The 27,798-nt window shown below is 45.1% G+C and overlaps 2 protein-coding genes and 2 long non-coding RNA genes across 11 annotated transcripts in view; 3 read left to right on the top strand and 1 right to left on the bottom strand.

The window, feature by feature from the left end:
* The first annotated feature begins 7,437 nt into the window (after window positions 1–7,437).
* Window positions 7,438–23,332, top strand: col1a2 (collagen, type I, alpha 2). 7 transcript variants are annotated; one of them, XM_019889715.1, is made up of 50 exons: window positions 7,438–7,648; window positions 9,090–9,094; window positions 10,232–10,267; window positions 10,599–10,682; window positions 11,111–11,158; window positions 11,333–11,377; window positions 11,475–11,528; window positions 11,613–11,666; window positions 11,763–11,816; window positions 11,904–11,957; window positions 12,350–12,403; window positions 12,492–12,536; window positions 12,664–12,762; window positions 12,877–12,930; window positions 13,157–13,255; window positions 13,428–13,472; window positions 13,573–13,671; window positions 13,764–13,817; window positions 13,915–14,022; window positions 14,104–14,157; window positions 14,239–14,337; window positions 14,492–14,545; window positions 14,709–14,807; window positions 14,896–14,949; window positions 15,058–15,111; window positions 15,213–15,266; window positions 15,705–15,758; window positions 15,848–15,892; window positions 16,000–16,098; window positions 16,260–16,367; window positions 16,476–16,529; window positions 16,640–16,693; window positions 17,150–17,203; window positions 17,309–17,362; window positions 17,472–17,579; window positions 17,732–17,785; window positions 18,467–18,520; window positions 18,602–18,763; window positions 18,856–18,963; window positions 19,359–19,466; window positions 19,591–19,644; window positions 19,786–19,893; window positions 19,984–20,037; window positions 20,131–20,238; window positions 20,406–20,459; window positions 20,635–20,742; window positions 20,829–21,072; window positions 21,153–21,337; window positions 21,424–21,666; window positions 22,302–23,332. In XM_019889715.1, the coding sequence occupies exons 1-50, from the start codon at window positions 7,579–7,581 to the stop codon at window positions 22,446–22,448; spliced, it is 4,050 nt and encodes a 1,349-aa protein (XP_019745274.1). In that variant the 5' UTR covers window positions 7,438–7,578; the 3' UTR covers window positions 22,449–23,332. The 7 variants fall into 7 exon arrangements, with proteins under 7 accessions (XP_019745274.1, XP_019745275.1, XP_019745277.1 ...); XM_019889716.1 differs by lacking the exon at window positions 9,090–9,094 and adding an exon at window positions 8,959–8,963; XM_019889718.1 differs by lacking the exon at window positions 18,602–18,763.
* Window positions 7,826–10,225, bottom strand: LOC109527675 (uncharacterized). Its single transcript, XR_002170566.1, has 2 exons — window positions 9,163–10,225; window positions 7,826–8,541 (listed from the first exon to the last, which is right to left on the bottom strand). It is a non-coding gene; the product is annotated as an uncharacterized LOC109527675 (long non-coding RNA).
* On the top strand, window positions 18,963–19,270 carry LOC109527676 (uncharacterized). Its single transcript, XR_002170567.1, has 2 exons — window positions 18,963–19,041; window positions 19,154–19,270. It is a non-coding gene; the product is annotated as an uncharacterized LOC109527676 (long non-coding RNA).
* Window positions 23,333–25,023: 1,691 nt separating the features above from the next.
* The window catches only part of casd1 (CAS1 domain sialic acid O acetyltransferase 1), a 9,429-nt gene continuing 6,654 nt past the window's right edge, over window positions 25,024–27,798 (top strand). The window contains exons 1-3 of one of the 2 annotated variants that reach the window (XM_019889729.1): window positions 25,024–25,247; window positions 27,270–27,366; window positions 27,478–27,598. In XM_019889729.1, the coding sequence (XP_019745288.1) occupies window positions 25,118–25,247; window positions 27,270–27,366; window positions 27,478–27,598 (348 nt within the window). In that variant the 5' untranslated portion in view covers window positions 25,024–25,117. The remainder of the gene's footprint in view (window positions 25,248–27,269; window positions 27,367–27,477; window positions 27,599–27,798) is intronic. The other variant, XM_019889728.1, reaches the window with a different exon arrangement.

The following is a 27,798-nucleotide window of genomic DNA, read 5'->3' as shown; positions in this document are numbered from 1 at the left end:
CTCACTCCGTGAAAACCATCACATGACACCAGTGATTCCCAACAATTGTTTTTTGGCACATTGATGCGCCCGACCAAATCACGCAACATAGCCCACACCACCGTTCGAGCAAAGTCTTGGAATTGTCGCTGGTTGCTTTTTTTTCCCCCCTCCAACAGGAGACGTCTTCCTCCCATTGCTCTTCCTTCCCCTGTAAAAAGAAAGCCTCCTCCCACGGACTTAGCGGGTGGAAAAAATGACACGGCAGCAGACTGAAATACTTGAGTAAAAGTGCTCGCAGACACTCAGATCCAATGGCGGGGAGAGGAAAAAAGAAACTTTGCGTTTCAGTTGCATTTTTTTTTTTTTTTACCGATTTGTTGATTCCGATGAAGAAGACAATGCAAAGACATGAGCTTGAGTTCAAACTGGAACGGGAGTGTATGGTTACAAACATGTGGAAGGCATTCAACCATATTCACACACACACACACACACACACACACACACACACACACACACACACACACACACACACACACACACACACACACACATATATACTAAATGCAAACATGTTTCAGATACCCTTATATAGTAATGAGTAGAGCCCCGATCATTAAAAAAAAAAACATTTAAAATGGTTCTAGCTATAACACCATTTGACCAATCTTCCAATCAGTCAAGTTGTCGTCCGCAACTTCCCATTTAGGTTCACTGCGCAAAAAATGGCACAAGCCTGCGAAGGGGTAAATTGCATCGTCGCCATCTTGAGTTCGCCTCATCCCATTGACAATGTTGAGGGAAAAAAAAAAAAGGTTGGCACTTTGGAATGAGTCAACCAACGTGTGTCCACTCAATGCGATAAGACTGAATGTTGTCAGTCATATCATGTGTGAGAACTTGATCAGTCAAAACTCAATAAAATTGCTAAAAAGTTTCTGACTGGGCTGAAGCGACCTCTTTTTTTTCCTTTTCTCCATCTGTAAAATCGTTCAAGTGTTCAGCGGGTCTGGAGGAGTCGTTTGACTTCCTTTGTTGTCACACTTACTGCTGTCGTGACTTGAAAATGGAGTCTTCCTTGACAAAGACAAAATGGTCGTGTTCGATTCGTTGACATTATTAAATGTGGTTTCACCAATGAGATGCTCCTCCTGTTTAACATCAACCACAAACCTCCAAATCAAACTTTACAACATTTCAAATTGCATATGGTGGGATGATAAGGGAATGATATCTGAATGGATGCAACATTCAGAACAAAGCACCGTAGAATTATGACCGGGCTCTTCCGAAATCGCTTTTCTGCTTTTTCCAAGGTAGCTTTGTGGTCAGGCATGAAGGAGGAGGGTGAATTTTTTCCCCCCCCTTTTTTTTCATGCTCAAATTTGACCTTAGCCTGTCAGAAACCTATCAGTCTCGGTGCAAGGCCATAGTTGAACTCTCAGAATGAAATTAGCTCAATGGCTCACAATTCCTGGGTTCAGGCATAAAATGCAAGAATCAGACGAAGGGGGAATGTTCAAAGTACTAGTTTGGTATGTGAAATTGAAGAGAAAGCAAAGAGTTTCCAGAGGGGGCTGGGGGGAGCAGCAAAAAAGTTTCCTCCCCCATGAAAGCTGAGCCAGTCCACATCGATCACAACAGAATCAAAGGGGTGGGGCTAATTGAGGACTTGGGGGAGGAGCTAATATGATGTCTCTCATTGCTTTGAAGCTTTTCCTTTTCCCATTTTCCTCAACTCCAGTTCTATTTTCACTGGCGCTTGAAAAGTATTTTCTCCAAAAACCAACCCTCGCATTCTCGAACTCACTCTCGTATTCTCGAGACGAGTTAGTCTGACTTGCATGCCCTTTGTCAAAGAGAGAGAGAGAGAGAGGGAGAGACAGAGAGCAAAAGTCAGAGACTCCAAACAGCTGAATTCACTTAAATGTGTTCCTCATGTGCGCAGTAATATACGGAAAAGATTTCATCTCCCCCCACTTGTTAGACTTAACCCTTCAGAAGTCAACACCCGAGCTATTTGGCTAGCTAGCTAGCTAGCTAGCTGAATTAGGGTGACTTGAACTGGGTTCGATCCCGGCTCCGGCCTTCCTGTGTGGAGTTTGCATGTTCTCCCCAGGCCTGCGTGGGTTTTCTCCGGGTACTCCGGTTTCCTCCCACGTTCCAAAAACATGCATGGCAGACTGATTGAACACTCTAAATTGTCCCTAGGTGTGAGTGAGTGTGAGCGCAGATGGTTGTTCCGTCTCTGTGTGCCCTGCGATTGGATGGCGACCGGTTCAGGGTGTCCCCCGCCTACTGCCCAAAGACAGCTGGGATAGGCTCCAGCATCCCCCGCGACCTTTGTGAGGATAAAGCGGATCGGAGAATGAATGAATGAATGAATGACGTACCAGTTTGGGCCCTGAAGCGAGTCATGTGGTCAAGTTCGGTTTGCTCCAAACTCGTTCCGAGACGGCAAGCGCGGACAGCTCCGGCAGTTTCTGTACTTACAAAAAGGAAATATTTGACGTCGTTACGTAGTGGCTACGTTAGCGGGGGCAAGATTCCCATCCTTTGGATTGACATCATTCAAATATGTACGTCGAAAGTACTCAAATTGGCTTGATGGATGGCTGGGTACAAGTCTGTCTACTTTTGACACTACTGTCATCCATACACAAACTTTTGAAAAAGCCAAAGGCAAATAATTCCTCAAAGAAGTTTCTCAACTGGAAGCGAATCGGTGGCAATCACTCCTTTGCTTCAATTGAATTAATGAGTTTGTAACCATTTCCTCCTTGCGGCCACCGTTGAAACATCCAAAGCAAAAACGAAATGACTTAACAGACATTCTCTTGCACTTCCCCTTCCCCCCCCACCCCCCTGCTGTCAGACCACAACGCAGTGCTATCTAGCAATTAGTTCCCTGCCTTGGACTCGGGCAACATTGTACAAGGATATTTCTGTCACGTTTATTATGCCTTTGCTGACCAGACTGTGAGTCATGTGGACATGCAGGCAAAATCTAACCATGGGTTAGTTCCAGCCAAGGGAGGTTCCTGCTTTGAATTCACTATCCTGCCTTTGACTCTTCACTTTCTCTCACTCACATCTCTTTAGCGTTTACGCTGACAGAAAAAAAAAACATTCAGGTGAATTGATTTCACTTTTACAGTAGTTTCACGAAGGGGGAAAAAAAAAATCTTAAAAAGCAGCCTCAAGCTTGCTTGTTGTTCTTCTAAAAACCTCTTTGGCGGCAAGCATTCTAACCCCGACTTTCACTCTCGCACCCTCTGCAAAAAGTGACCAAGGTGCAGCTCTTTAATAATACCTCCTTCCTTCTTCCGTCCCTCCCCCGAGCCTGAAGATGTGGTGGTGACCTGATACAGATGTAGACGTTGAGGAAGAGAGAGAGAGAACAAAAAACAAAAAAGTTAACGTTAGCGTTACGGTTTAAGGACCAACTGAAAGGAGAGAGGAATTACATCAAGAAAATGAGATGAGGTGCATCCCACTTAAATGTGGAGTAGAGTGTTGGATTTGAAGGACTGAAATGAAATGAGAGTCCCCTTAAAAAAAAAAAAAACTTTTATGACTGGCCTGCTTTTTCCTTTCTGGGTGCTGCGCAGGCTGTCATTGGGTGAATGCTGCTTTCGGTCTCAGGCATGCTGCTATGCGCTCGGGCCTGTCGGGAGGAGGCTTCTTCGACGCTGCGTTGCCTTTGTCACGGAGCCTCTCTCGCATCTCTCGACTCGACTCAACTGTATTTATAGAGCACTTTCAAACAACCACGGCTGTGTACAAAGTGCTGTACATGGAGCAAAAAGAATTCATACAATAACAAACAATAACAAAAATAAATAACACTTAGTTCTCGGTAAATCTCTGTGAGTCGTGGGTGAGGAGCCCAGAGAGGTAAGGTGGAGCGAGGCCATTTAAAGATTTGAAAACAAAGATTAGGATCTTTAAAAGAACTCTAAAATATAGAGGGAGCCAGTGAAGGGATGCCAGAGTCGGATTTGTGTGCTCCCTCTTACGAACACTAGTCAAGAGACGAGGAGCAGCATTCTGGACCAACTGGAGATGCTGAATGGAGGATTGGCTGACTCCAAAGTAAAGTGCATTAGAGTAATCCAGCTGAGATGCGACAAAGGCATTGAAGTGCTCTTGAGAAAAAGGAGAGACCAATTTAAATTCACTAAACACCATCGCTTCTGTCTTCTTTTCATTGAAATTCAAGAAATGTAGTGCCATCCAGGTCTATGATTCAAAAAAAAAAAAATGGAAAAATGTGTTGACCAGCGTAAATCATAATAATGGACTTTATTTGAATGATTCAATATTCCGTTCCAACATTTCAGCTAGAAGTAGAAGAAGTCGATGAATTCACCATCTCAACAAGCTCAATATAAGGGTTGGATGCCTCGATGGATGATCCAGGCAGAGCCAAAACTTGAATCTATACCGACCCAATATGCACCCACCACTTTTGTTCCCATTTTTTTTTTTTAAAGGGCTCAGCTCAAAGATCACAAGGCTAGCTTCACCATAAGATTCGAGAATAAATAGGGGAATAATATGTATTTTTTTAAAAAAAGCAATGTTTGCTAATTGTTTTAGTATGGTATGAATGGTTTCTCTTTCACAGTGGAGAAGAATCACACCGTTTCTCCTCCTTTGTGAAAAGTCCTCTGCAGAGAAAGAGAGAGAGGGAAGGAAAGGCTACCAAGAATACAGACTGTAATTTGAAAACCTCAACTCTTGAATGTCTGCTGTGCATGTGTATGTGCATACGTACGTGCAGCGCCCTCTTTAATTAGCTCCTCCAGAGTCAGAGAGGGCAGAGTGTCTGAACCTTCCTCTGTATCCCTCTCTACCAATCTCTCTATTGATTTTGGATCACCTCTGTCCTCCCCCACCCCCCTCCTCCCTGTGAGTCAATTCAGGACATTATACTATAGGCATGTAAGTGAATGCTGTCTATCCCATTCACCACGACTGCCTCTTTCAAAAGTCTGGAGAAACATTCTGCTGACGTGTTGCGCCCCAACGTGCTTGCAATTCATGATCCGCTCTTGTAATGAAAAATAAAAGCACAACTGCGGAATGGTGGATACCCTCAAAGCTTTTGCACGCGTCATTTTTGATTTATTACCCTCAACTTATTTTGATCACATCTTTCTGACTGTGGAAAAATTATATGAACTGACCCTGGAATCCAAATATGAGTAATTCGGAGGGTACCTTAGTGAGTGGACTACCTTACTGGGACCGATATTGACTCCTGTTGTACTCCATCGCTGCATCATATGAATCCAATTCAAGTAATTTTTGGGCGAAATCCATAGGCTGTCATGTCAGCACCTGCGCTTTCCCAAGCTAAGCTGAGATAAATTCGATTGATCATGTCTGCTTCACAGTTATGAGGTCCTGGGTTTGAAACTCAGATGGTCGCTGGCTAGCTCGCTGGCTAGATTCATTCTTTACTTATCCAATAGGGAAAATTAAATGAATGAAATTAACAGTTTATCACAGCACTTGTAGAGATGATATGATGACACTCATGTTAACTTTTCAATAAAAGCAATTTCATTATTTTTTTTTTTCATTATTATTTCTCTTGCCAGCAGTTGAAGTGCCACCTGGGAATCACTCCACCCATCAATGCCCTGCGTTTCTCCTCAGCTTCTGATGAGAAATATGAAACCCTGAGACTTGAGGTTTGCTCGGGGGAGGGGGAAGGCCAATAGTCGTGCAGCACATCTGGAGGAATCTGTCTGCGGGGCTCACCCCACAATACTCATAATATGAGGTAAGAAATGTAAAATGGACCATTTCTACACCAAAAAGGGGGAAAAGGCTGATTTTATGAATACATCTAATTACATGGAAAGCGTCAGCTCCTCTGTCTGAGATCGCCTTGTGAGGTTGAAGCTTGTGTGGAAAGCACTGTGATCATTGAAGAGCATTTCGTCACATCTATATACGATTTGGGAAGCATTTCTGGAGTGTGTGTTTCCCCAGTACATGCAAAAAGGTTTCATTAATATGTGTAAAAGTATTGCACTCGTGTGCTGTATGCGAGTGAAAAGTTTTACTTGTGTGTGAGAGCATTTCAGCCCTATGTGTGAAAGCATTTTGCCAGTGTATGCAAAAGGATTTCACCGGTGTATGTGGGCAAAAAAAAAAAAAACAACCTCACTTGTGTATGTGTGAGAGGTCATCCGGAATTATGTCCCTTTCAGCTTCTAAATTTTTCTGAGTTTTTCATGAACGTGACAAGTTCAAGGCTGATGATGTGGAGCTTCAGCGACTTCGTTGCTCCTCTGCGTCTGGTTCTCCTCCCCGCCCCCCGCACCCCCGAGCCGCTTCAAGCAAACATGAGAATGTAACTCAGCACTGACTGGGAGCTCGGCCATCTTTAAAACACATTTCATCTCGCTCGCCCCTCCTCCTGCCTTTTTTCTCTACGCACATCTCCGTCCTTTGACTGAGGGAAGTGAATTTGGGAGTGTTCACCGGTTGCACAGAGAGGTTGTGGGGAGGAAAGTGCACTTTTGTCCATACAGGAGAGCCATCATAATCCCCTTCAACGCCTCTTGACTGATCATCCCAAGTGCATTGAGTACATTCATAATGAAGCAGTTAGCACTGTATAGAATCAAATGGTGCTTTCTGTCTGTCTGTATGTATGCATGCATTTACCGATAGAAGCTCTTTGGCAGAATGCTTATGCTGAAAGACCGTATGGCTGTTGTGAGTTGACGGCATGTCTGGTCATGTGGACAGGTGAGCTGCGGAGAGAGAGCAAGAGAGTTGAGAGAGAGAGACTATAGTGTAAAGTTGCTTTTATTTTATGTACGTTCCATTATTGGGCTTTTGCTTGTGACGTGGATCGTTGGGAAGATGCATTAAACACATGGTCCACACATGGAAACGGAGAAGAAAGAATTTGCACGAATGTGACATCAAGCTGGAAGACTGAGGAAAAACAGGTTTAGGGCATTGAAGTTAAATTCCAATTCAAAGGTGTTTCGTCCATGGTTTTCTAAATCCAAACGCGAGTTATTTTGCCATTGCGCACGCTGGGGACTTTTTACGCGCGAGCGCGCAGCCAAAGTTGAGCGTCCGATCTCCTCGAGCCGCGCCGAGGAGAGAGAAACGTGTGGAACTCCCTCTCCCCTTTTAAACGTCTACGCTGTCCACGTCCTCAAAAAGAATGGATCTAATTAAATCGATGCACTCGTCATCACGGGTCGGATTTTTTTCTTCTTTTTTTTTTTTTGTTTTTTGTTGGGGGGGGCCAAACGTGCTCCAGTGGCAGCGTAGAGGAGGCTGGGAGATGCAGGACCACATGACTAGGCCAGGGAGAGAGGGATGGGAGTCAGATTGGGTTTCTCGTCTCTCATTGGCCGGTGGGCTGACTTTTGACACGCAGACCCGGGACCCTCCTGCCGTATAAATAGGCCTGATAGAACTTTATTATTCTAGCATCACGGCTGCAGGCTTCTGCTAAGTTTGGAGTTACTCGCGTCACCTCAACTGTATGCCTGCTTGAAGGTGGTTTAAAAAGAGGGGCACCGCAGCACAAGGAGTCTGCATGTCTATTTAGACATGCTCAGCTTTGTGGATACCCGGATTCTGTTGCTGCTTGCAGTAACTTCATACCTAGCAACATGTCAATGTAAGTTTTATCATATCTGCTCTTTTCTCTCCTGGATATTTCCTTCCACCTACGCTGCTTGAGGATCTTTTTTGGCTTTTGTTTTGGAACTTACTTCAACGTCAAGACAGACAGCTCAGATCGTTGCTGCTGAGTTCATGCAGAGGAATCTTGGTTTTGGTTTTGTTTTTTTTCGTGTTTTTTTTTTCCAAGGATACAATAATTATCATAGGAGTAGTTGCACTGCTGAGAGAGAGAAAAAAGAAAAGTTTGGCTTTTGAACGAGATGTCGAAAGTAGTCGTGAAAGCTTTTAGTCTGGTTAGAATTCATCCAAAAGTTTTTCTCCTCAGGTTAAGGGAAGAAAATAATTGGGGCGTTGTACTTAATGTTCCATCCAGACATCCGAGGGTGAAGATTAATTGTAGGAAAAACGCAAGGGCGCCCTCGTGTGGCCAGTAGTGTAAACTGCAGCTGGAACTCAATTTGATTGAGACTAACTTGAGAGCAGTCAATGAAAACTTAAAATTAGACTGACCAGTATTACATGATGCATACGTTTTATTTTAATTGATCACATCATATACATTATATTCACCCTACATTCCTACTAGCATCCAATCGAAACTCCAAATTGAATCGTGTGTTACTCAACTGCAAACGAATGTCATTCATACTGTGCATGATTTGTGTTTCTTCAACAGAAACTTTTCAGTCTTTGAAATACCTTAAAAGGTTGAGATGAACTTTCTCTCGTCACTCGGTGTGCCTCTCTGCGCCACCTTGTGGTTCAGATTGGACACGCCGCTTTAGAGTTCATAGGGAGGTCCTGCGCAACCCGAAGTCAAGCGGGACTTGCTGGTCCACATTCACAGATGCTCCCGGTGTCCCATTCGCGCGAATGCACATTGTAGCACTGTGAGACATGACAATTAGAAACCCAAATTAATTTTACAACTTTGAAAAATCCCTTCGGTCTGTTTGCGAAACACATTTGACTAACAAAGTAGAAAGTACATTCACTTCTATCATGCATTCGAGTTACACACACTACAATTGATGTCGTTTATCTTGTTTGCGATGACTGGCTTGACTTGTCCCTAAAGGCATACCTGTCCAAGCCTGTTAGCCTTCCCAGACTTGAACAGCAGCCCGGAATGCTTTGATTGACATTTCAAGTGGGCTGTGACCAATGTCAGCTTTTGAACTACAAGCACATGTCTAGCAAAGAAAACTCCAGGAAGCAGTCACATTTGTTCGCTCTTACAACACACTTGCGTATACGGGGCATTGTAATCGAGATGTAACCGATCAGATTTTTTTTAGCTAGCAGTATGGGTGTTTTGTTTTGCTTTTGTGTTGCTTCTGTTCTAACGGTGTATTCCCTTTTCTCTCTCCCCCACCCACCCACCCTCCTCCTCTCCCTCTGCCTCCGCTTCATCTGTCATCTGTCCAACGATGCAGTCTTGGTTAGTACACGCATGCACGCCAACATGAACATATGAAAACAACACGATGTTAACAGAGTGTTTGTTACCTTGTTGTTGTTTTTGCCCTCCCCCCAAAAAACACGTCCTTAGCCCAGCTAAAGCTTCCTCTCGTCAGGTCCTGTGCGATTTGAGCAATCTCAACCACAGTTTTTGGATTTAGAAATTTGTGCCCCCTCGGCAGAGTTATTCTTGCCTTCCTGTCCTCGGGTAGGTGAGGGTCTGACTGGCTGAAGACTGTGTCAAGGAAAGCTTCAACCACCAGGCACCCTCAGGGGTCTGCGTGGCACAAAGGATCCTTTCTAAGGGCTGCAGCGAGGGGCAGCGGCCTTCCTTTGCCTCCTCGTCACTTCATCCAATGATTACATTGAGCAAACATGTCTGATCTCAGATATGTCAATCAATCACGACACAGTTAGCATTTTGAATTTGAATCTGCAGTCCAGTCCGAGGGATTCTGCATTGCCACGTCCCGACTCGCCATTGAGATTGCCCAAACTTTAAATTGTATACAGCTGTAGCAGCACCATTTGAGATGAGACTGCCTGCTACATAATCTCGCTCTCATCTCAAAACACTTTTTATGCGGACATCATGCTCGTAGTGCCGAGCATTTGCTCACTCCGCCGTTGCTCAGCTACACCCGCGCTTTACCCGAATGAGACTTGAGCGAGTATCTGCACAAAGGCCTCAAACCTCTCCACTTTTGCAAGCAAAGCAGAGAGGACGGCGCTTTATAAAGACGTTCATCAACTTAGTGAAAGATGAAACTTACATGTGTGTATCTTCTTTTCCATCTAGGGTGTGAAGGTGAGCACATAATGTTTGTCATATGTGTGGTTTAACACCTGAAAGCATGGCACACCAAAGCAAGAGAGTTTAAGCATAGAGGCACTCAAAGGGCAACGTTTGTTATGTCCCTGTCACTGAAAATGTGTCCTAACTTGCTTGTCCTGCGTCTCTGAGGTCAAGTTTGTTGACATGCGCATTTCATTACTGTAGTGGTAGTGGATCTGCTCTGCATCTAGCGCTTTATTGAGGGCGGCCGCTTTGAAGCAGTTCAATGGCAAGACATCTGGTCTGTGTTTTTAAGCTGACTCGCTTATTTTCCTGCCGCAGGGCCCCCGAGGAGACAAAGGACCTCGAGGTGACAGGGTAAGCTGAAATGGCAATTGAATCGTATTTAACAGTGTTTCATGTCACATTGTTGCGGGTTTTTTTTTTTTTTGTAATGAGGAATGTTGGACGTAGAACATCTGTTGACATGGTTTGACCTTCTAACCTTGTTAAGCCACATCCCATTTTGCCCCATGTCAACATAGTAGCTATGCTATCCTTTTTGTAATGCAGTCACTTCATTCAGCTCAGAACGATTTTGAGCATTATTTTCGCAGTATTTTGCGATATGTTGAAGAGGAACCAGTGAGATTAAGACCAAAAGGAAGTTTGACAGCTCAGCTCATGGCCACGTGTCTCTGTTGTGTAGGGTCCCCAGGGACCTGATGGAAAAGATGGAAAACCCGGACTTCCCGGCCCTGTTGGCCCCCCTGGACCCCCTGGACTCGGTGGAGTAAGTCCCCCTATTTTTTTTTTTTTTTTTTTTTTTGATGAATAGAAAGTCAAGCAACCTACAAAGCATTCACTGACATTGTATTGACTGTGACGCACGCACGTGTGTGTCCTCGCGTCGAGAATGACGCATACGCTTTGAACAGTGCACTTGAAAAGCATATTGACGTGATCATACCGGTCGCAGTCAGAGGTCAGCTGTGTGTCACAATTGTGGTACCGTACTCCTTGAGTCTGGTGACATCACTTCCTCTTAAATTGGCATGAATTTGACTCGCAACCTCATGTAAATCCCTTTTGCCCGAGCTGCGACAACGTTCGACCCATCAACATTTTGCCCCCATTAGCTTATTTGCATCCACTGACTTCATCGAGATGTTGTTTTTATTTTGCAAATAATGGATTCTTTTTTTTTTTTGTCTTTTGCAGAACTTTGCTGCTCAGTACTCTAAGCCTCCCGATCCAGTTTCACCCATGGTGAGAGCCCGTCTTGTCACACACTTAATGCACACTTAATGCACCAGAGTCACATTTCAGAAACACACCATTGAACTAAACATGCATGACCACATTTTGTTGAAGTTCCAAGGCATTACATGATTTTTTATTTTTTTTTAAACATATCACACATAATTGTTTTTTCCTCCTTAGGGTATGATGGGCAACAGAGGACCTCCCGGACCCCCTGGACCCCCTGTAAGTTTCGGTTCGGACTCAGATCACAATCTGGTGTTACACTCGCGCCGCTGGCATGATCACGACTGAAGGGCGTACTTCTTATTCGTCTTAACAGGGACCTCAGGGACACACCGGACACCCTGGTGAGCCCGGCGAGCCTGGACAGACTGTAAGCTCATCCTTGAAAATACTCTCGGAATTCAAATATGTGTAGGAGAACTTTGGTGACAAACATTCTGGTTTTACATTAAAGGGTCCCGTTGGTCCCCGTGGCCCACCCGGACCTCCTGGCAAATCTGGAGAGGACGTAAGTAAACAATGATGTCAACACTGATCCAAAGCGCCCTTTTTTTTTTCGTTGTTGTTCTCTTGGTATTGAATGGAGCCACTTTTCCACTTCCAGGGTAACAACGGCAGACCTGGCAAGCCCGGAGACAGAGGTGCCCCCGGCCCTCAGGTAAGCCTCTGGCTTGACTACAATACTTACACTTAATGGAGCAAATACCAATTTGTCTCTAACATTGTCTTTTGTTTTGAACTACAGGGTGCTCGTGGATTCCCCGGAACCCCTGGACTTCCCGGAATGAAGGGACACAGAGTAAGTCTTACACTTTGCTTGAGGCAGTCTGAACAAAAATGGCGTCAAAGGGGAGAACCAAATCATAGAAATGTGGATTTTTTTTTGTTGTTGTTTGGCTCCACCAAAAGATAACTAGAGCTGTTCCTTTCGGGGGAAAAAATGATTCAAAAAAGGAAAAATATTTTCTCTGGTGTATCTGAAGCTACATTACATTATAATTCAGTAATTTTTTTAAACTATATTTATACTTACTTCGCAAAACATTTAAGCTAAACTAAACGACCCCTCAATCTCAGGACATATAAAACAACACCATTCATTTCCCTTTTCATTACTCCAAATCTTCACGGCCAAGCTTTGAATTATCTTTTCTGCGATATCACCTATAATGACCTTTTTCCGTGTTTCAGGGTTACAATGGCTTGGATGGACGCAAGGGAGAGCCTGGTGCCGCCGGAGTCAAGGTAAGCAAGGGGTGAAAGCCAATAAATATGAAGGCGATTCTTCGTTCTTCCATATTGCAGACGTGACACTTTCTCCTTCATAATCTAGGGTGAGGCTGGCGCACACGGAGCTGCTGGAAGACCCGGACTTGTTGTAAGTGTTGCGTGCTCACACTAGATCTTCGCCTTTTCATTCTTTGTGACTTTCTTTCCTCCTTCTACTTAATGAGCAGAACATTGCGTGAATGAACACGGTCTTGTTTTTTTTTCCCTCCATCCAGGGACCTCGCGGTCTGGCTGGCGAGAGAGGTCGCGCCGGCCCTGCTGGCCCTGTTGGTGCTCGTGGTGCTGATGGCAACACTGGACCATCTGGTGCTGCTGTAAGTACCGTCTCGCGCTCAAGCTGTTGGCCACACAACCCCAAAATGGTGCCCATCATACATTAGATATGAAGCCATATATCCTGACTCGGCCCGCTGTTGCTATCCACACAGGGACCCGCTGGTGCTGCTGGTGCCCCAGGTTTCCCCGGTGGCCCTGGACCCAAGGTAGGTCTCAATGTCACATGCTCCCTCCCGTACGCTCCCTTTAGAATTGAACATCCGTTTAATGAGCACTCTGACTTCTCCGTCTTCTGCGTTGTTATTGATTGTACTCTCTGTGCAATTGTTCACGCAGCTCCTTCTCAAGTCTTACATAACAAACTTGAAGCTTTTCCGAAGCACAGATAAGAGAGGCTCTGTGCATTGACGGCATGTTTTCGGTCATTCGCAGGGAGAGGTTGGACCCGTTGGTGCTACCGGTCCCTCTGGACCTCAGGGAGCTAGAGGAGAGCCCGGTCCCAATGGAGCCGTTGGCCCCGTTGGTCCCGTTGTAAGTAAACTACTGCTGCTTACCATTTGTTTTGTTTTGGGGTTTTTTATTTTGTGATTAATAATTCCTTTAGAAATAACTAATAAAGATCGCTTGTGTTAGCTTGTGGTTGAAATGGAGTGTGAATTGTTTTCTTGTTGTTTACGTATTGGTGATTTATGTTCTTTCTTAGGGTAACCCTGGTGCTAACGGCCTGAACGGAGCCAAGGGAGCCACTGTAAGTGTTTCCATAATCTGTGCTATCTTAATCATACATTTACACATGGAATCCTACTTAAAAGGTTGCTCGGTGGTACTCAAGTGGCTGTCCTTTTTAGGGTGCTGCCGGTGTTGCTGGAGCTCCTGGATTCCCCGGACCCAGAGGAGGACCTGGACCTCAGGGACCTCAGGGTGCCGCTGGTCCCAGAGGCCTGGCTGTAAGTTCACATTCACACAATCACACAAGAGCAAAAAGTTACATCGGTTCATCCGTATAAATTGTGTTTTATTTTTGCTGCACCTGTTTTAGGGAGATCCCGGTGTTCAGGGTGTGAAGGGAGATGTTGGTGCCAAGGGTGAGCCTGTAAGTTTTGAAGACACCCCACTCGTGTTTTACTCTTTTCCTTTTTTTTGTTGACAACTGGTTAATTGTTTTGTCCTCCGTTTGCTGCCTTCTGCAGGGTAGCGCTGGACCTCAAGGAGCCCCCGGACCTCACGGTGAGGAGGGCAAACGAGGACCCACTGGCGAGATTGGAGCCGCTGGCCCCGCTGGTAGCCGTGGATCCAGAGTGAGTGGATAGTGGTGATCGTCGTATCGGATGCCGTCTCGCTTTGGGGATCACCTGACAGTCCTTGTGTGTCTCCTCTAGGGCGCTCCCGGAAGCCGTGGAATGCCCGGTGCTGAGGGAAGAGTTGGCCCACTTGTAAGTAAAAGCCTTACACGTGGGTATGCCGCTCCTCTTGTGTTGCTCCTGGTTTTTCACCTCACGGTCGATGTCACGTAGGGTATGCCTGGTGCTCGTGGAGCCACCGGCTCCGCTGGAGCTCGTGGAGCCCCTGGAGATGCTGGCCGTGCTGGCGAGCCTGGTCCCGCTGGTGCCAGGGTGGGTATTGTTTGTCTAATTCCTCCATCAGCCTACCAAAGAATTAGCTGTAGCATACAGACATTGTGATGCATGTCATCGGTATTGTGTTAGGAACAAAAATCCTGATTAAATAACAGCCACACCTTTAACCAGAACTGCGCATTTTTAACAGGGTCTCCACGGAAGCCCCGGAAGCTCTGGACCCCAAGGAAAGGAGGGACCTTCTGTAAGTAACCACCTACACAGAATAAAAAGGACCAAAAAAAAAAAAAAAAAAGCTTCCATGCTCTGGTCATGCTAATCGTTGAACCACCTACACAGAATAAAAAGGACCAAAAAAAAAGCTTCCATGCTCTGGTCATGCTCATCGTTACCGTTTCCTGCTGTAGGGTCCTGCTGGACAAGATGGCCGCACCGGTCCTCCCGGCCCAACTGGACCTAGAGGCCAGCCTGGAAACATTGGCTTCCCTGGACCCAAGGGACCCGCTGTAAGTAGAAGCAAGACGACGAACTATTTGGACTAATCGGAGAGAAGAAGCAAGTATATCCTAACTTGTTGAATCGAATGTTCTCTAGGGTGAGCCTGGCAAACCCGGAGAGAAGGGAGCTACTGGAGCCACTGGTCTGAGAGTAAGTCACATGACTCACAACAACTTCATGAGAATAATATTATGCAATATGATTGAGCACGTACTCAGTAGTCTGTTGTTGTAATCGTGTCAACGTCTATGTGTGTAGGGACCTCCTGGCCCCGATGGTAACAATGGCGCCACTGGCCCCATGGGAGTTTCTGTAAGTATCTGTGTGCCATTTCACAATTTCAAGACATAATTTATTGAGTTGTGTGATCATACCATGTTATTGTAACCTTGCGTTCCTCTTTCCTATTATAGGGCGGTGCTGGTGAGAAGGGAGAGCAGGGACCTGCTGGATCTCCTGGTTTCCAGGTCTGAATCCCATTATTTGCGACCCGTAATTTAGAACAAAGCACATATTTTTACATTGGGAGGGAAAAAAAAAAACCCAATTCACTCCGGTTGACTTCAAAAAGTGAATTCAAGGTTAATATCTGCCTTTAAATGGAAGAGCACTGAATTGATCAGCCTGTCACTATATGTCACTGGCATAGAAAGACGTACCTATTACGTAAAACCGGATACATTCTCATGCCACACCTGATGATCTCTCACAGCACGCAGGTTGGAGATCATTGGTCGAGTCATTTGTAGTTACAAAAGTCATTACATTCTGCTTCGAGTTCAATGTTAAGCGATTATTAGATGCTTCATAAGTACCCTATCATGCAGTCAGACATTTATGAATTACAACCAATTCAGCCTACATACAGTATGTTGTCATACTCAAGTGTTTTTACACGATCTCAGGGTCTGCCTGGACCCGCTGGTGCTGCTGGAGAGGTTGGCAAGCCCGGAGACAGAGTAAGTACCTGTCCGAAACGCACATCGAATGATGCTATGGTGTGTGCATTTAATGCATAACAAGCTTACACAACACGTGCCCCTAACAGGGTATCCCAGGAGACCAGGGAGTCGCCGGACCTGCTGGTGTCAAGGTATGAACTTGGTTTTCCAGATTACACGCATTTGATAATGACCCTTGTTTCGGATGCCTTCTCCATATTGCTACTCGACTTTCCACTGACTCTGTGTGATCCTACAGGGCGAGCGCGGTAACCCCGGTGCTGCCGGATCTGCCGGACCTCAGGGACCTATGGGAGCCCGCGGAGCTACTGGAGCTCCTGGTGCTGATGGTTCAAAGGTAAGACGTTTGCCGTTGAGAACTCGTTAGGCCAATGGTGGACGTGACCCTCAATGGAGTTCCTACTAGAGTGTGCTAACAGGACTCCTTCAAAATAAAACAGTACATGCCATTTGCGCTTCACAGCAAAAATGAACCCAAACTTTTCGATCCACTTCCAGGGAGAGCCTGGCGTTGTCGGAGTTGTCGGTGCTCCTGGACACCAAGGAGCTAGCGGCATGCCCGGAGAGCGTGGAGCTGCTGGCCCCGCCGGAGTCAAGGGAGAGAAGGTCTGCGCCAAAAGTCATGACAAATCTATTCACGTGTATCATCCGTAGCATTTTCAGTCGTGGGGCTGACACAAACGCTTACTTTTTTTTTTTCTTTTTCTCGTATAGGGAGAGCTTGGACACAAAGGACCCGACGGCAACCCTGGAAGAGATGGTGCCCGTGTATGTGCTGATCCGATCCTCAGTCTCTTCCCTCTCAAAGCGTTAGACCTTCCTTACCGTTTCCAAAGCAGAGCCGTGCTCTTACGCATCTTCTCTGATTGACTTCTTAGGGTCTCCCCGGAGCTGGTGGCCCCCCTGGTCCCACAGGAGCCAATGGTGACAAGGCAAGTATATAACAAAAGATGCGAGGAAAGTCTTCGGTCTCTCGCCACTCTATGTTGTCCTTAATATTCAACCCCACTCGGTGGGGATTTTCAATTCCAACTAAACTGATGTTTAATTGTATTTATATTGCACTTAATTGAACTGTGTTTTCTTTTCTCTTCTTTCTACCCACAATCTTGCTGCTGAAGGCTGTAAATTTCCCCAGTGTGGGACAAATAAAGGATATCTAATCTAATCTAATCTAAAAATAAGGCTCATTCTCAATCATACATCTGTATACATCCCAGCATGACCTGGCATCAATCGGAAGCCAAGAAGTAGCATTCACATCAGCTTACGTTCACATCATCAGGAAGAGACCAAACAACATGTTTGTTCTCGATGTCATGGTGTATCACGTCACACATGTCCTCGTAGATGATGCGGCGTGCTCTTCATACTTTGTCTTTTTGTAGGGTGAGAGTGGATCTTTCGGACCCGCTGGACCTTCTGGAGTCCGTGGTGCCCCTGTAAGTTGAGATAAATACCAATCCCAGTGTTTATGTTGATCCTAAAGAAGTTTGATGATCTATGCATTATTTTGCTAAGAGAGAGTATCTTTCCATTCAACATAGGGTGAGCGTGGAGAGGTTGGACCCGCTGGAGCCCCTGGATTCGCTGGACCTCCTGTAAGCCAACATCCTCACGTCTCCAATACATTACTCGGGATAAACACTGAGGCCATACAGAACGGAATTAGACGCTATAGACAATTCCTGTTATTGCTTCATCCTACAGGGCGCTAATGGACAGACCGGAGCAAGAGGAGAGCGTGGACCTGCCGGAGGAAAGGGAGATGTTGGCCCCGCCGGCCCTGCTGGACCCGCTGGACAGTCTGGACCTGCTGTGAGTATAACATTCCGTCTGGGTCAATGCATCTTGCTTTGTCATTTCAGGTCATAGCACACACTCTCGTGAATTATAAATGACTGTTATGATTGGGAATCTTTGGTTGACACTCGCGTGAAATTCAATCTGACCATTTACTTGCCTTTCAGGGTCCTTCTGGCCCTGCTGGACCTACTGGCGCCCGTGGAGACAACGGACCTCAGGTGAGTATTGAAAACCCAGCTTTCTCTTCCTGGGCATTTATTACACTCACAAGTATCGAAGTAATTAAGTTGATAACCACAAAGCGCTTCACAAAGAGTCATGAAGCCTGCCTAAACAAACGTGCTTGAAAAGCTGCTTTTTTTAAAATGGCAGCTTCCGTTTTAGTGAACCACGGTGCCCGTTTGACATGAGAAAAATCTCACGCAACACCAACCTGACAAAAATGATGAGTGATCTCAAAATAGATTTACTCACAGGAAGCCGTGACTTATTCTGTTGTATAAACGGCGACAAGTGGATACATATACTGCCGGTTTATTGTGTCTTGTGCTCTCTCGTGGAAGGGCATTTCATTTTTCATTGCCTTTCACTCTACTGCACATTGCTGGCATGAACACAAATATATTTGCAATTAATGCAGTGGCCAAGGAGTAGTCATTTCCAGAATAATAAGAATAATCAAAAAGTTTCTTTACATGCACTACAAAAGTCCACACCGGATCATTTTTGTGAAAACAATTCAAATGGACCTCGTCTGCACAGTATTATTTCCAATAAGTTCAATGTATTAGTGACTGAAACTTTGCATCTTGAATGAGTCAGTGCAGTCAAATTCGCCATTTGGGCTTTTTTTTTTTTTGGACTATCGCCGTATAATTGATTTTATTTTTGCATGATAGGGTCTGACTGGTTTCCCTGGAGCTGCTGGCAGAATTGGCCCCGCTGGACCTGCTGTAAGTGCATTTTATGTTCGTCCGGGGTCGTTGAGAGCCCCAAAATATAGATGCACAAATTTCACGTTCTCCTCCTCTCAGGGTATTGTCGGACCCGCTGGCCCTGCTGGTCCCGCTGGTAAAGATGGTCCCCGTGGTATGCGTGGAGACGTTGGTCCCGCTGGCCCCGCTGGAGAGCAGGGTATGGTTGGACCTTCTGGCCCCGCTGGAGATAAGGGACCTTCTGGAGAGTCTGGACCTGCTGTAAGTTGGAGTTGCCCGAGCCACATGCGTGCACATTTAACTCGGCTTGTAGTCGTCGTTCGTTCATTTCATGATGCTGTGCTTGGGCTTAGGGTGCTCCTGGTGCTCCTGGAGTTTCTGGACCTCTTGGTCTTCAAGGATTTGTTGGTCTTCCTGGCGCTAGAGGCGATCGTGGTAGCCCCGGTGGTCCCGGTGCTGTCGTGAGTATTGCCGTTTTTCTGATGACCGTCTTTCCCTTGCAGCACATCTCATGACCACATTGAGTGTTTTTTTTAGATGTCATTACAAGAGCATACAGAGGACAAGTAGTCAAGCAATGCAGCATGACCGTCTTTCCCTTGCAGCACATCTCATGACCATATCGAGTGTTTTTTTAGATGTCGTTACAAGAGCATACAGAGAACAAGTAGTCAAGCAATGCAGTTAACATTATGATCTAAAGTTATTTTTTTTCTTCATCTGCGACTCCCGCCACAAGCACTGTAATGGAAATGATAGCGTTTGGGGGACAAGCACATTACGTTAACGGAAATGATAGCGTTTGGGGAAAAAAATGTTCCCACCATTATTCATGATTGACTTGGTTCCATCCTAGGGAGAGCCCGGTAGACTTGGACCTGCTGGTCCCGCTGGTGCCCGCGGCCCCGCTGGCAACATTGGTATGCCTGGTATGACCGGACCTCAAGGAGAAGCTGGACGTGAGGTACCATCATCCAGTTCTGACACCATCTTATCCTGAAATGATTAAAAAAAAAAAAAAAAACACTCGTGACGAAGTGATGAGAAAGTACAAGGTCTTGAGTTTTAAACTTGACATTGCTTTACAGGGTAACACTGGTAACGATGGACCTCCTGGTCGTCCTGGTGCTGCTGGAGTCAAGGTATCCAACGAAACTTATGTCTAAAAAGACAATGCACAGGAAAAAAAAAAAATATATTTTCCATTCTGATCATCACCTGCCAAAAAAATATATATATATTTTCCATTCTGATCATCACCTGCTCACTCCTGCCTTGCTTAGGGAGACCGTGGTGACCCCGGTCCCGCTGGTGTTTTGGGAATTGCTGGTGCCCCCGGACCTGCTGGCCCCAGCGGAGCTGTTGGAAGACCTGGAAACCGTGGAGACTCTGTATGTTACCACAGCTAGGCTTCCACATTACAAACAGCACCCAACATTTAGTTTTGACAAATATATATTGACTGGATGTCAATACCGCAGGGCTTTACCGGACCTTCTGGACCCGCCGGAGCCGCTGGAGCTAGAGGTGCCGCTGTAAGTAGAGCTACCATCATCATACTATCACGTTTACCGCCATGTCCTGTTCAAACCACACGGTGCCATTTATGCGCTTGTATGTATTTCTAGGGACCCGCTGGAGTCCGTGGCGAGAAGGGAGTTGGTGGAGACAAGGGAGAGATGGGAATGAAGGGTCTTCGTGGACACCCTGGTCTCCAGGGAATGCCAGGACCTGCTGTGAGTGAAGCTGACCACCATGATACAGAAGAAGGAAAAAAAAAAAAAAAAAAAAACCATTGTCCTTTTATCAGGACGATGGATTATTTCTGACAGCACTAAAACATTTGCATGCAGATATGTTGTCGGACAATGTCATTTAAAGGCATCTCTCCGTTTCCCTTCAGGGTGCCCCTGGTGACACCGGACCTGCTGGTGCTCATGGACCTGCTGGACCCAGAGTAAGTGAAATGTTGATCATTTCGCGTTGCATCCATTGTAACCATCGATTGTTGGGCAGGTTCGAGAGTGCAATGTAATGGGTTGCACCCAAGATGGATGGACTGTACTTAAGAACATGCAGAGTGGATTTGCTTTGAATCTAGATCTGACCAAGATGTTTTCCTCCTTTTTCAGGGTCCCGCCGGACCCCACGGACCTCCTGGTAAGGATGGTAGAGCTGGTGCCCATGGTACTATTGGTGCTCCCGGTGCTCGTGGAGCCCCTGGACACATCGGCCCTGTTGTAAGTACACTTAATACTTTCCATATGCAGATGAGCTCTGTTATATTGTTCAGATGCATATCAAAGCTCTCCCTCATCTCTATTAGGGTCCCCCTGGACCTCCCGGTCTGCCTGGACCTCCCGGCGCTGCTGGTGGTAGCTACGATCTGTCTGGATACGATGAGTACAGAGCTGACCAGCCCGCCATGAGAGCCAAGGATTACGAAGTTGACGCCACCATCAAGTCCCTCAACACTCAGATTGAGAACCTGCTCACCCCTGAGGGATCCAGGAAGAACCCTGCCCGCACATGCCGCGACATCAAGCTCGGCCACCCCGAATGGACCAGCGGTAAGTGGGACATCTTTGAGAAATCCTAGCCGACATGAAATCATGCCGTGAAACCAATCGCAAACCTTTGGGCTGCGCAGGATTCTACTGGATCGACCCCAACCAGGGTTGCATCAATGACGCCATCAGGGTCTTCTGCGACTTCGCCACCCGCGAGACTTGCATCCATGCCCAACCCGAGAGCATTGCCAAGAAGAACTGGTTCAGAAGCACAGAGAACAAGAAGCACGTCTGGTTTGGAGAGACCATCAATGGCGGAACTGAGGTGAGTCGCTGCAAACAGTCAAAACCCATCACCTGGTTTTCAGAACTTCAGAACAAATGCGTTTTTTTTTTGTGGTTTTTTTGCAGTTCACCTACAATGACGAGACCATCAGCTCTCAGAGCATGGCCACCCAGCTGGCCTTCATGCGCCTGCTGTCCAACCAGGCTAGCCAGAACATCACCTACCACTGCAGGAACAGCGTTGCCTACATGGATGCTGAGAGCGGCAGCCTGAGCAAGGCTGTGGTGCTTGCCGGCTCCAACGATGTGGAGCTGAGGGCTGAGGGCAACAGCCGTTTCACCTTCTCTGTGGTGGAGGACGGTTGCACTGTGAGTAGCTCTTTCTTTTCTGCCATTGTTATCCAGAGCGACTAGTAGAGTCAATGCAAGTTTTCGCGACAATATGCCCCTGGGGTCATTATAGATCAGGATTTTTCTTTATATTATTGTTTTTTATGATACATATATAATTCAGTTCGTTTTGGTTAGCTTTTTTTTTTTTTTTTCGTGGATTTGCTACATTTAATTAATTTTAGTATTAGCTTTAGTTTTTTATATATGGCGTATTTTCTTCAAGTGCAAAATTTAAAAGCAAAAAGGCGACCAAGTCCAATTCCCAAACCACTGTGCGACCTTTTTGCAGTACAACCTAAGTATTTAAAATTTAAATGAATTTAAAATGAACCCCAAAAGCTCATGTACGATATGAATTGACAAAGATGAAACACATTTTTGCTCTTATAGCTAGCTTTAGTTTGTTTTATTAATGTAAAATGTAGCTTCAGTTTTTGTTTCTTTTTTGGACTCTTGTTTTTATTTTATTTCATTCACGAAAATGTTTTTTTCAATTTTAGTTGTAATTATTTCGTTCATTAATGATGATAAGCTCGTCTGAGCCATGTGTCTTGACCAGCACCATTCTGATCTTGGTTCTCTTTTCCCCATCCACCCCCCCACCCCCGCAGAGACACACTGGTGAGTGGAGCAAGACAGTGATTGAGTACAGAACAAATAAACCATCTCGCCTGCCCATCCTCGACATTGCACCTATGGACATTGGTGGAGCTGATCAGGAGTTTGGTTTGGACATTGGCCCAGTCTGTTTCAAATAAATAGACTCATGATAAATTAACACCCCAAAAGAGAGAAAGAACGAAAAAAAAACAAAATCTCTGCCCTTCTTTCTGTGTTTTTTTTTTTTTTAAATGCTGATTTCTCACTGCGCAACCACTTGCTTAAGATGGGCAACTATCGGAGAGGACTGAACGGACTGAACGGAGCGATTGTGCAATGCAAATTAATACAGCAACCCAAAGGAACGCGGGAAAACACCTTGTTGTGGGACATCATGTCATCCTTTTGTAAAAAATAAAAGAAGTGTAATAAAAACGCTGAAAGTAAGCATCACTTTGTGGTCTTTGTATATCTTCCAAAGAGGAGGTTTAAAACCACAATTTCCATGAAAATAAGGTTTAAACTACCTCATGCATGTGCTTAAATAGGCAAAACCCGGGTCCACAACAGAGATGTTTGGGCTTCTAATGCTTCAAGCGTTGTTTGATATCAGAAGGTGTTCGGTAACTTGAAGCAGAGATCAATGGTGCTAATCTGCAGCTGTGGACAAAACCACTCTTATCTGTATTATTTTGTATTGATCTTTTCGGAGTCTTGCATTAGTCCTCTGATAGGCTCCCACTTTAAGCAGGTGGAATACCCCTTAACCTGATGTCCAGTATTTGTTTCATGGGTTTTTTTTTTGTTTGTTTGTCTTGAAATTTTAGTTTGTTTTGGGGTTTTGTTCAAGCTTTACCCTTCAAATCACACATCCAGAGTTCATACTGACATCCCATTCTCATCCAATTCTGAATGCATTTTCGGCGGCTTATCTCTCAAGAATGACATCGCAAAGTCTATTGTACCTATTTTGTATATGTGAGATGTTTAAATAAATTGTGAAAAGTTCTGAAATAAAGCATGTCCAATGTTCCAAAACACACTACTCATTGACTTAAGTGCTTTCATGTTGACACAAAATTTAGTGTCACTTGTGCTGTCAGAAGTTTGGTGACCTTGATGACCTTGTCGTCATTGACTTCAACATCCATCTTGGACGGAAGCACGATCATTTTTTCTTGACCCCCTTGTTGCTCCTGATCATCACATTTACATTTTAATTTTAAATGTTCACACTGTTCATGCCAATGTGTGATGTCTTTTCTTGCACATATGCATTCTTTCATGTCGCTTTCTCATTGCATATTACAGCCTTGGCATCCAAATAAATTCCTATGATTTGGATTAATGTATATTTGCAGTGATACGTGAATATGATGAACGTTGAAGACATCAATAACTACTTTAGACCATTAGAAATTAGCATATCTAAAAATGAAATGACACATCCTATGGTACCAGTACAGTACTGTATTGTAAAATTGTCAGCTGCAGTACTTCTACAGCCTCTAGAGAGCGGTGTTTCCTCTCTTTCGGTTGTGCATTGCCCATGCAGATGAAATCATGAATAACACAATTCAGAGTTAAGATCTTTAAGTCTGAATTAATATTCGTTCAAATGAACAAGATAATTGGGAGACTCAAACTTGTACACTTGAATGTGATGTCTCAGCATACTTATTGTATGGCGGATGTGACGTCAGGCATGCAGGTCAATTGGAGTCAGGTGTACACGAGGGAATTTGTCAAGTGCAGAGCACAGGTGCGGCAAGATGACGATCGACTGCGTGGCATTTTTCTCAACCAAGTGAGCACACGAGCAAATGTTTGTCGTATGTTGCCCCCTTTGTCACAATGGCATTTTGCTTTTTGCACACTTGATGATGACTGTTTTGGTTTACCGTGGAAATTGTTGCTTAAATATCACGTCACAAAAATGAGCCACATGCCATAAAGTACGGCAACCCGGTTATCATCATACAAGACTGGCGGCATGGCTGAGTGGTCGTTTCCCAACCCACCGGTTGCTTGTTAGATACCCGGCCCTTACGATTATGTCGAAGTGTCCTTGAGCAAGATACCGAATCCCCAGTTGCTCCTGATGCTGTTGCGACATCAGTAGGTGTGAATGAGGCAACGGCGTAAAGCACCCGAGGTAGAAAAGCGCACCCTAAGTGACAGCCCATTTATCATTTACATCGTCTTCAGGCGCCGCGTTGTCGCCATCTGCCGGTAGTAGGAAAAATGATTTCAGCGAAACCTGCGGGAATCCAAAATAAATACACGAGCCGTTTTTCCATTTGTGTCCCGTGCTGTATTCTGTTTCTTTGTAGAAATGAAAATCAACCTGTGATTAGACTTTTTCCTACTCGTTGCAGACAACAAACGAGAAAATCAAGCTAAGATTTTTTTTTTTTTTGAAAGTCAATGTTAATTTTCTCTGTGGTGTCTTATAATGTCAGCCTCAGTTCACTGGGAATTTTAATGACAACGTATTGCACAAAAAAATCGATTTAAAAAATCAGACACGTATGAAACCATATAGTTCGTCCCTGGACAGGGTGGCCATGGGGAATTTCGTGAAAATATGTATATATGGCGCGTTACGGCCGACTATTCCCGGGTCGAATTTTGTTTCCAGCACATCCCTAGTTCGTCTCGAATATGAGCGCAAATGTCAGCAAAGACGTTGGTTAGTTTTACAATATAGGCAGTGACTCTTTCAAATTCGCAGTCAGGTAGGGAAGGGGGAGGAGAAGACGACGAGGAGGAGGTTCACAGACTCTCCCGTGGAGAGTTCACAGCTGCTTGTTGTCATGGAGGAGCGATGATGGCGGTCCTGGGCCTGGGCAAGCGTGAAATAAACCAACATTTCACCATTAGGAACGCCAAGTTGATATCGCTCGTGCTCGTTGTTTTACTCGTCATATTCCACACGGCCTCGCGCTATTTTGGAGGTAAGCTGTTCACCCGTCGCTCCGGAATTGGAACACTTGGCACATGCTAATTGCTAATGCTAGCTGGCTTCTCGCGCCGTTACGGTCACTCTACTTCGCGAAAGATGCAGAGCAGTTTGACAACACCGCCGGCAAACGTTGCGGTAGTAACGATATGGCTTAGTGGCTTGGATTTGGCTTGATGGGCTGACTAGCCGACGCCGCGTCGAGGGAGCCGTGTTGTTTACATGCTCTTTGGCAGCATGCTTGTCTGAAAACCCTTTAATCCCTTTGAGCAGGATACCCACTTTAAGGTCAATTTTATACGGGTCTCTTTCTCCCCATGAGTAGAGCCAGTCTATTATATTAGAAACGCTTTATCCCCTATTGCATTACAATTCTTAGATATTCATGGGACGACAACTACTAGTAAAAACGACAGGGTATTAGCGAGGCAGGCAAACGTTGGCACCACTACAAGTAATGCTAATCAATACGACATAAAGAGATTCTTGGTCTCTTTATAATCACACTGGCTAAACCCCGGTGGTACAAAAAAAAGACTCCGTGGACGAGACTACTATTGTAGTAGATATATATATACGGAAAACGAAACATACAGATTACTGTAGAGCAGGGGTGGGCAATGAGAAGCAGAAAATATTGTGGAGGGCCGGGCCAAAAAGTTAGAAATCTACTCCCGATTACAATTTGATTTCTAGTTGAAATAAGTGAATGGCATTGTTTACCGAAGCTGATAAGCGTGTGTATTATTGCTCGATAATGAAAGTGCAGTTATTTTACAGAAAACGATTTCTTCAGTGAAATTATGTAAAACAATTCTAATTGTGCAACATTTGTAACTCTTTTTCAGTAAGATGAACACGACAACACTGTCTGATTTTAACTTTCCCATGAAGATAGCACAATGTCTTTGTATGCCAGTAATAATGTAACATTTTTTGTCCCAACCATATTTGCCCCACAAAAGAAGTAGCAAATATGCATTCCCTTTGCTTCACATTCAATTTGGAAAGTGCAGCCTTGAAAGTATCCAAAAAAAAAAAAAATAGTGGCTGTTGAGAGGCTTTGCGTGCCTCGGCTACTCTGAGCGGTACCCGAAGGCGTGTGCAACCTAACACTTGCTTGTATTGTCCCGAACAAAAGGGTGAGGTCAACGATGCACCTGATCCAGCTGAAAAGGGAGACATACTGTACATGCTGACTTTCTCTCACATTTGAGAGCGTGACGGGAACTGAAGTAACAAGGATTTTTGGACGTGTCTGTACATATTACGTTTGCAATCAGCGTTAGAATATGAGACTATTGTTTAAAAAAAAAAAAAGTCCTGCGCGTTAGTTGTCTAAACCGCTGGAGCAATTATGTATTACAATATGCTCCTCAAACAATTACATGAGCATGATGCCAAATTTATTTGTAACCAATTTACAAGTGGATTAACTTGAGGGACAGGAGAGAAAAAAATGTCCTACTGCGCGTAAACTATTTCAGCAATTATTTATTTTGATGTTTTCCGCAACCAATTACACAAGGGTGATGCCATTATTATTTGGAAATGGTTTACAGGTCGATGAACCAGTCTGCCTAATAGCGCGGCTGGTGAGTGACAATGTGTCCTCTGCATGGGGAGTGTTGTTTACACACAGGGAGCAGCTGCCGTAAGTCGCGACGACACGAATTGGACACGTCTTTCTGCCAGCCGGCACAGTAACTCCCAGAAGTCAAAGGAAAATGTCTCAATTGTCTATAAACATCACGATACGACAAAAGCCTCGTCGTTGTCCATCGTCACGGAAGCAAAACGACAACCGGATTGTCGTCGTCGACCATCGGCGACAAATGAGTGACTCGCCGATGCCCTCCTTTATTTCGCTCTGTATATGGTGGCAGTTCTGAATGGGCGCAGGGAAGAGCGCTTTTCGTCAGTGTTCTTTTGATGCTTGGTATTTATTTACCAGGAGCTTCTCTGTGCTTTGACCACCCCCCTACCCTCACCACCCCCCACCCCCCACCTCCCATAGGCCGAGATTCATGCGAATGGCTGCTGTCCAGCGGACGTTACTTGGGGGAGAATGTTTGGCAGCCTTACGGCTGCATGATGCACAAGTACAAAAGCATGTGAGTCCCTCAGATGGCGTTGTGTGACATGTGCGTACAAAGCAAATAACCAAGAGGAAATCTACAGCCGCACGCTATGCGTGCTTGACAATGGTTGTCTTTGTGCGACAGTGAAGCCAAAAGCTGCCTTTCGAAAAAGCGAGTGGCCTTTCTTGGAGATTCCCGAATCCGACAGCTGTTTTACTCCTTCATCAAAATTATTGAGCCTGGCCGAAGAGAAGATGGGAAGAAGGTATGCGCGGACGTCATTTTAACACAATTTACAAATTGAAGTCGACGACGGGTTGAGAACATTCACTTTACATTATATGTTGGTGGGGAGGAGGGGTCTTTGGAATGAGAAGTCAGCTGGCGTCATAGCGTCCGCTATACAGATTCAGCAATTTAAAATATATAGCAAAGACAATGCAGATGTTTTAAGTGCTTTTTTTT

This window comes from Hippocampus comes, unplaced genomic scaffold (assembly GCF_001891065.2).
Source record: "Hippocampus comes isolate QL1 unplaced genomic scaffold, H_comes_QL1_v1.1 scaffold337, whole genome shotgun sequence".
NCBI classification, from domain to species: Eukaryota; Metazoa; Chordata; class Actinopteri; order Syngnathiformes; family Syngnathidae; genus Hippocampus; species Hippocampus comes.
This window is presented reverse-complemented; position numbering and strand designations above follow the sequence as displayed.

Bases quoted from the DNA above. Each gene is read 5' to 3' on its own strand.
- col1a2 (XM_019889715.1), top strand. From the start codon at position 7,579: ATGCTCAGCTTTGTGGATACCCGGATTCTGTTGCTGCTTGCAGTAACT. The intron at 17,363-17,471 runs GTAAGCCAACAT...TTCATCCTACAG, and splicing joins CTGGATTCGCTGGACCTCCT to GGCGCTAATGGACAGACCGG. The intron at 17,580-17,731 runs GTGAGTATAACA...CTTGCCTTTCAG, and splicing joins CTGGACAGTCTGGACCTGCT to GGTCCTTCTGGCCCTGCTGG.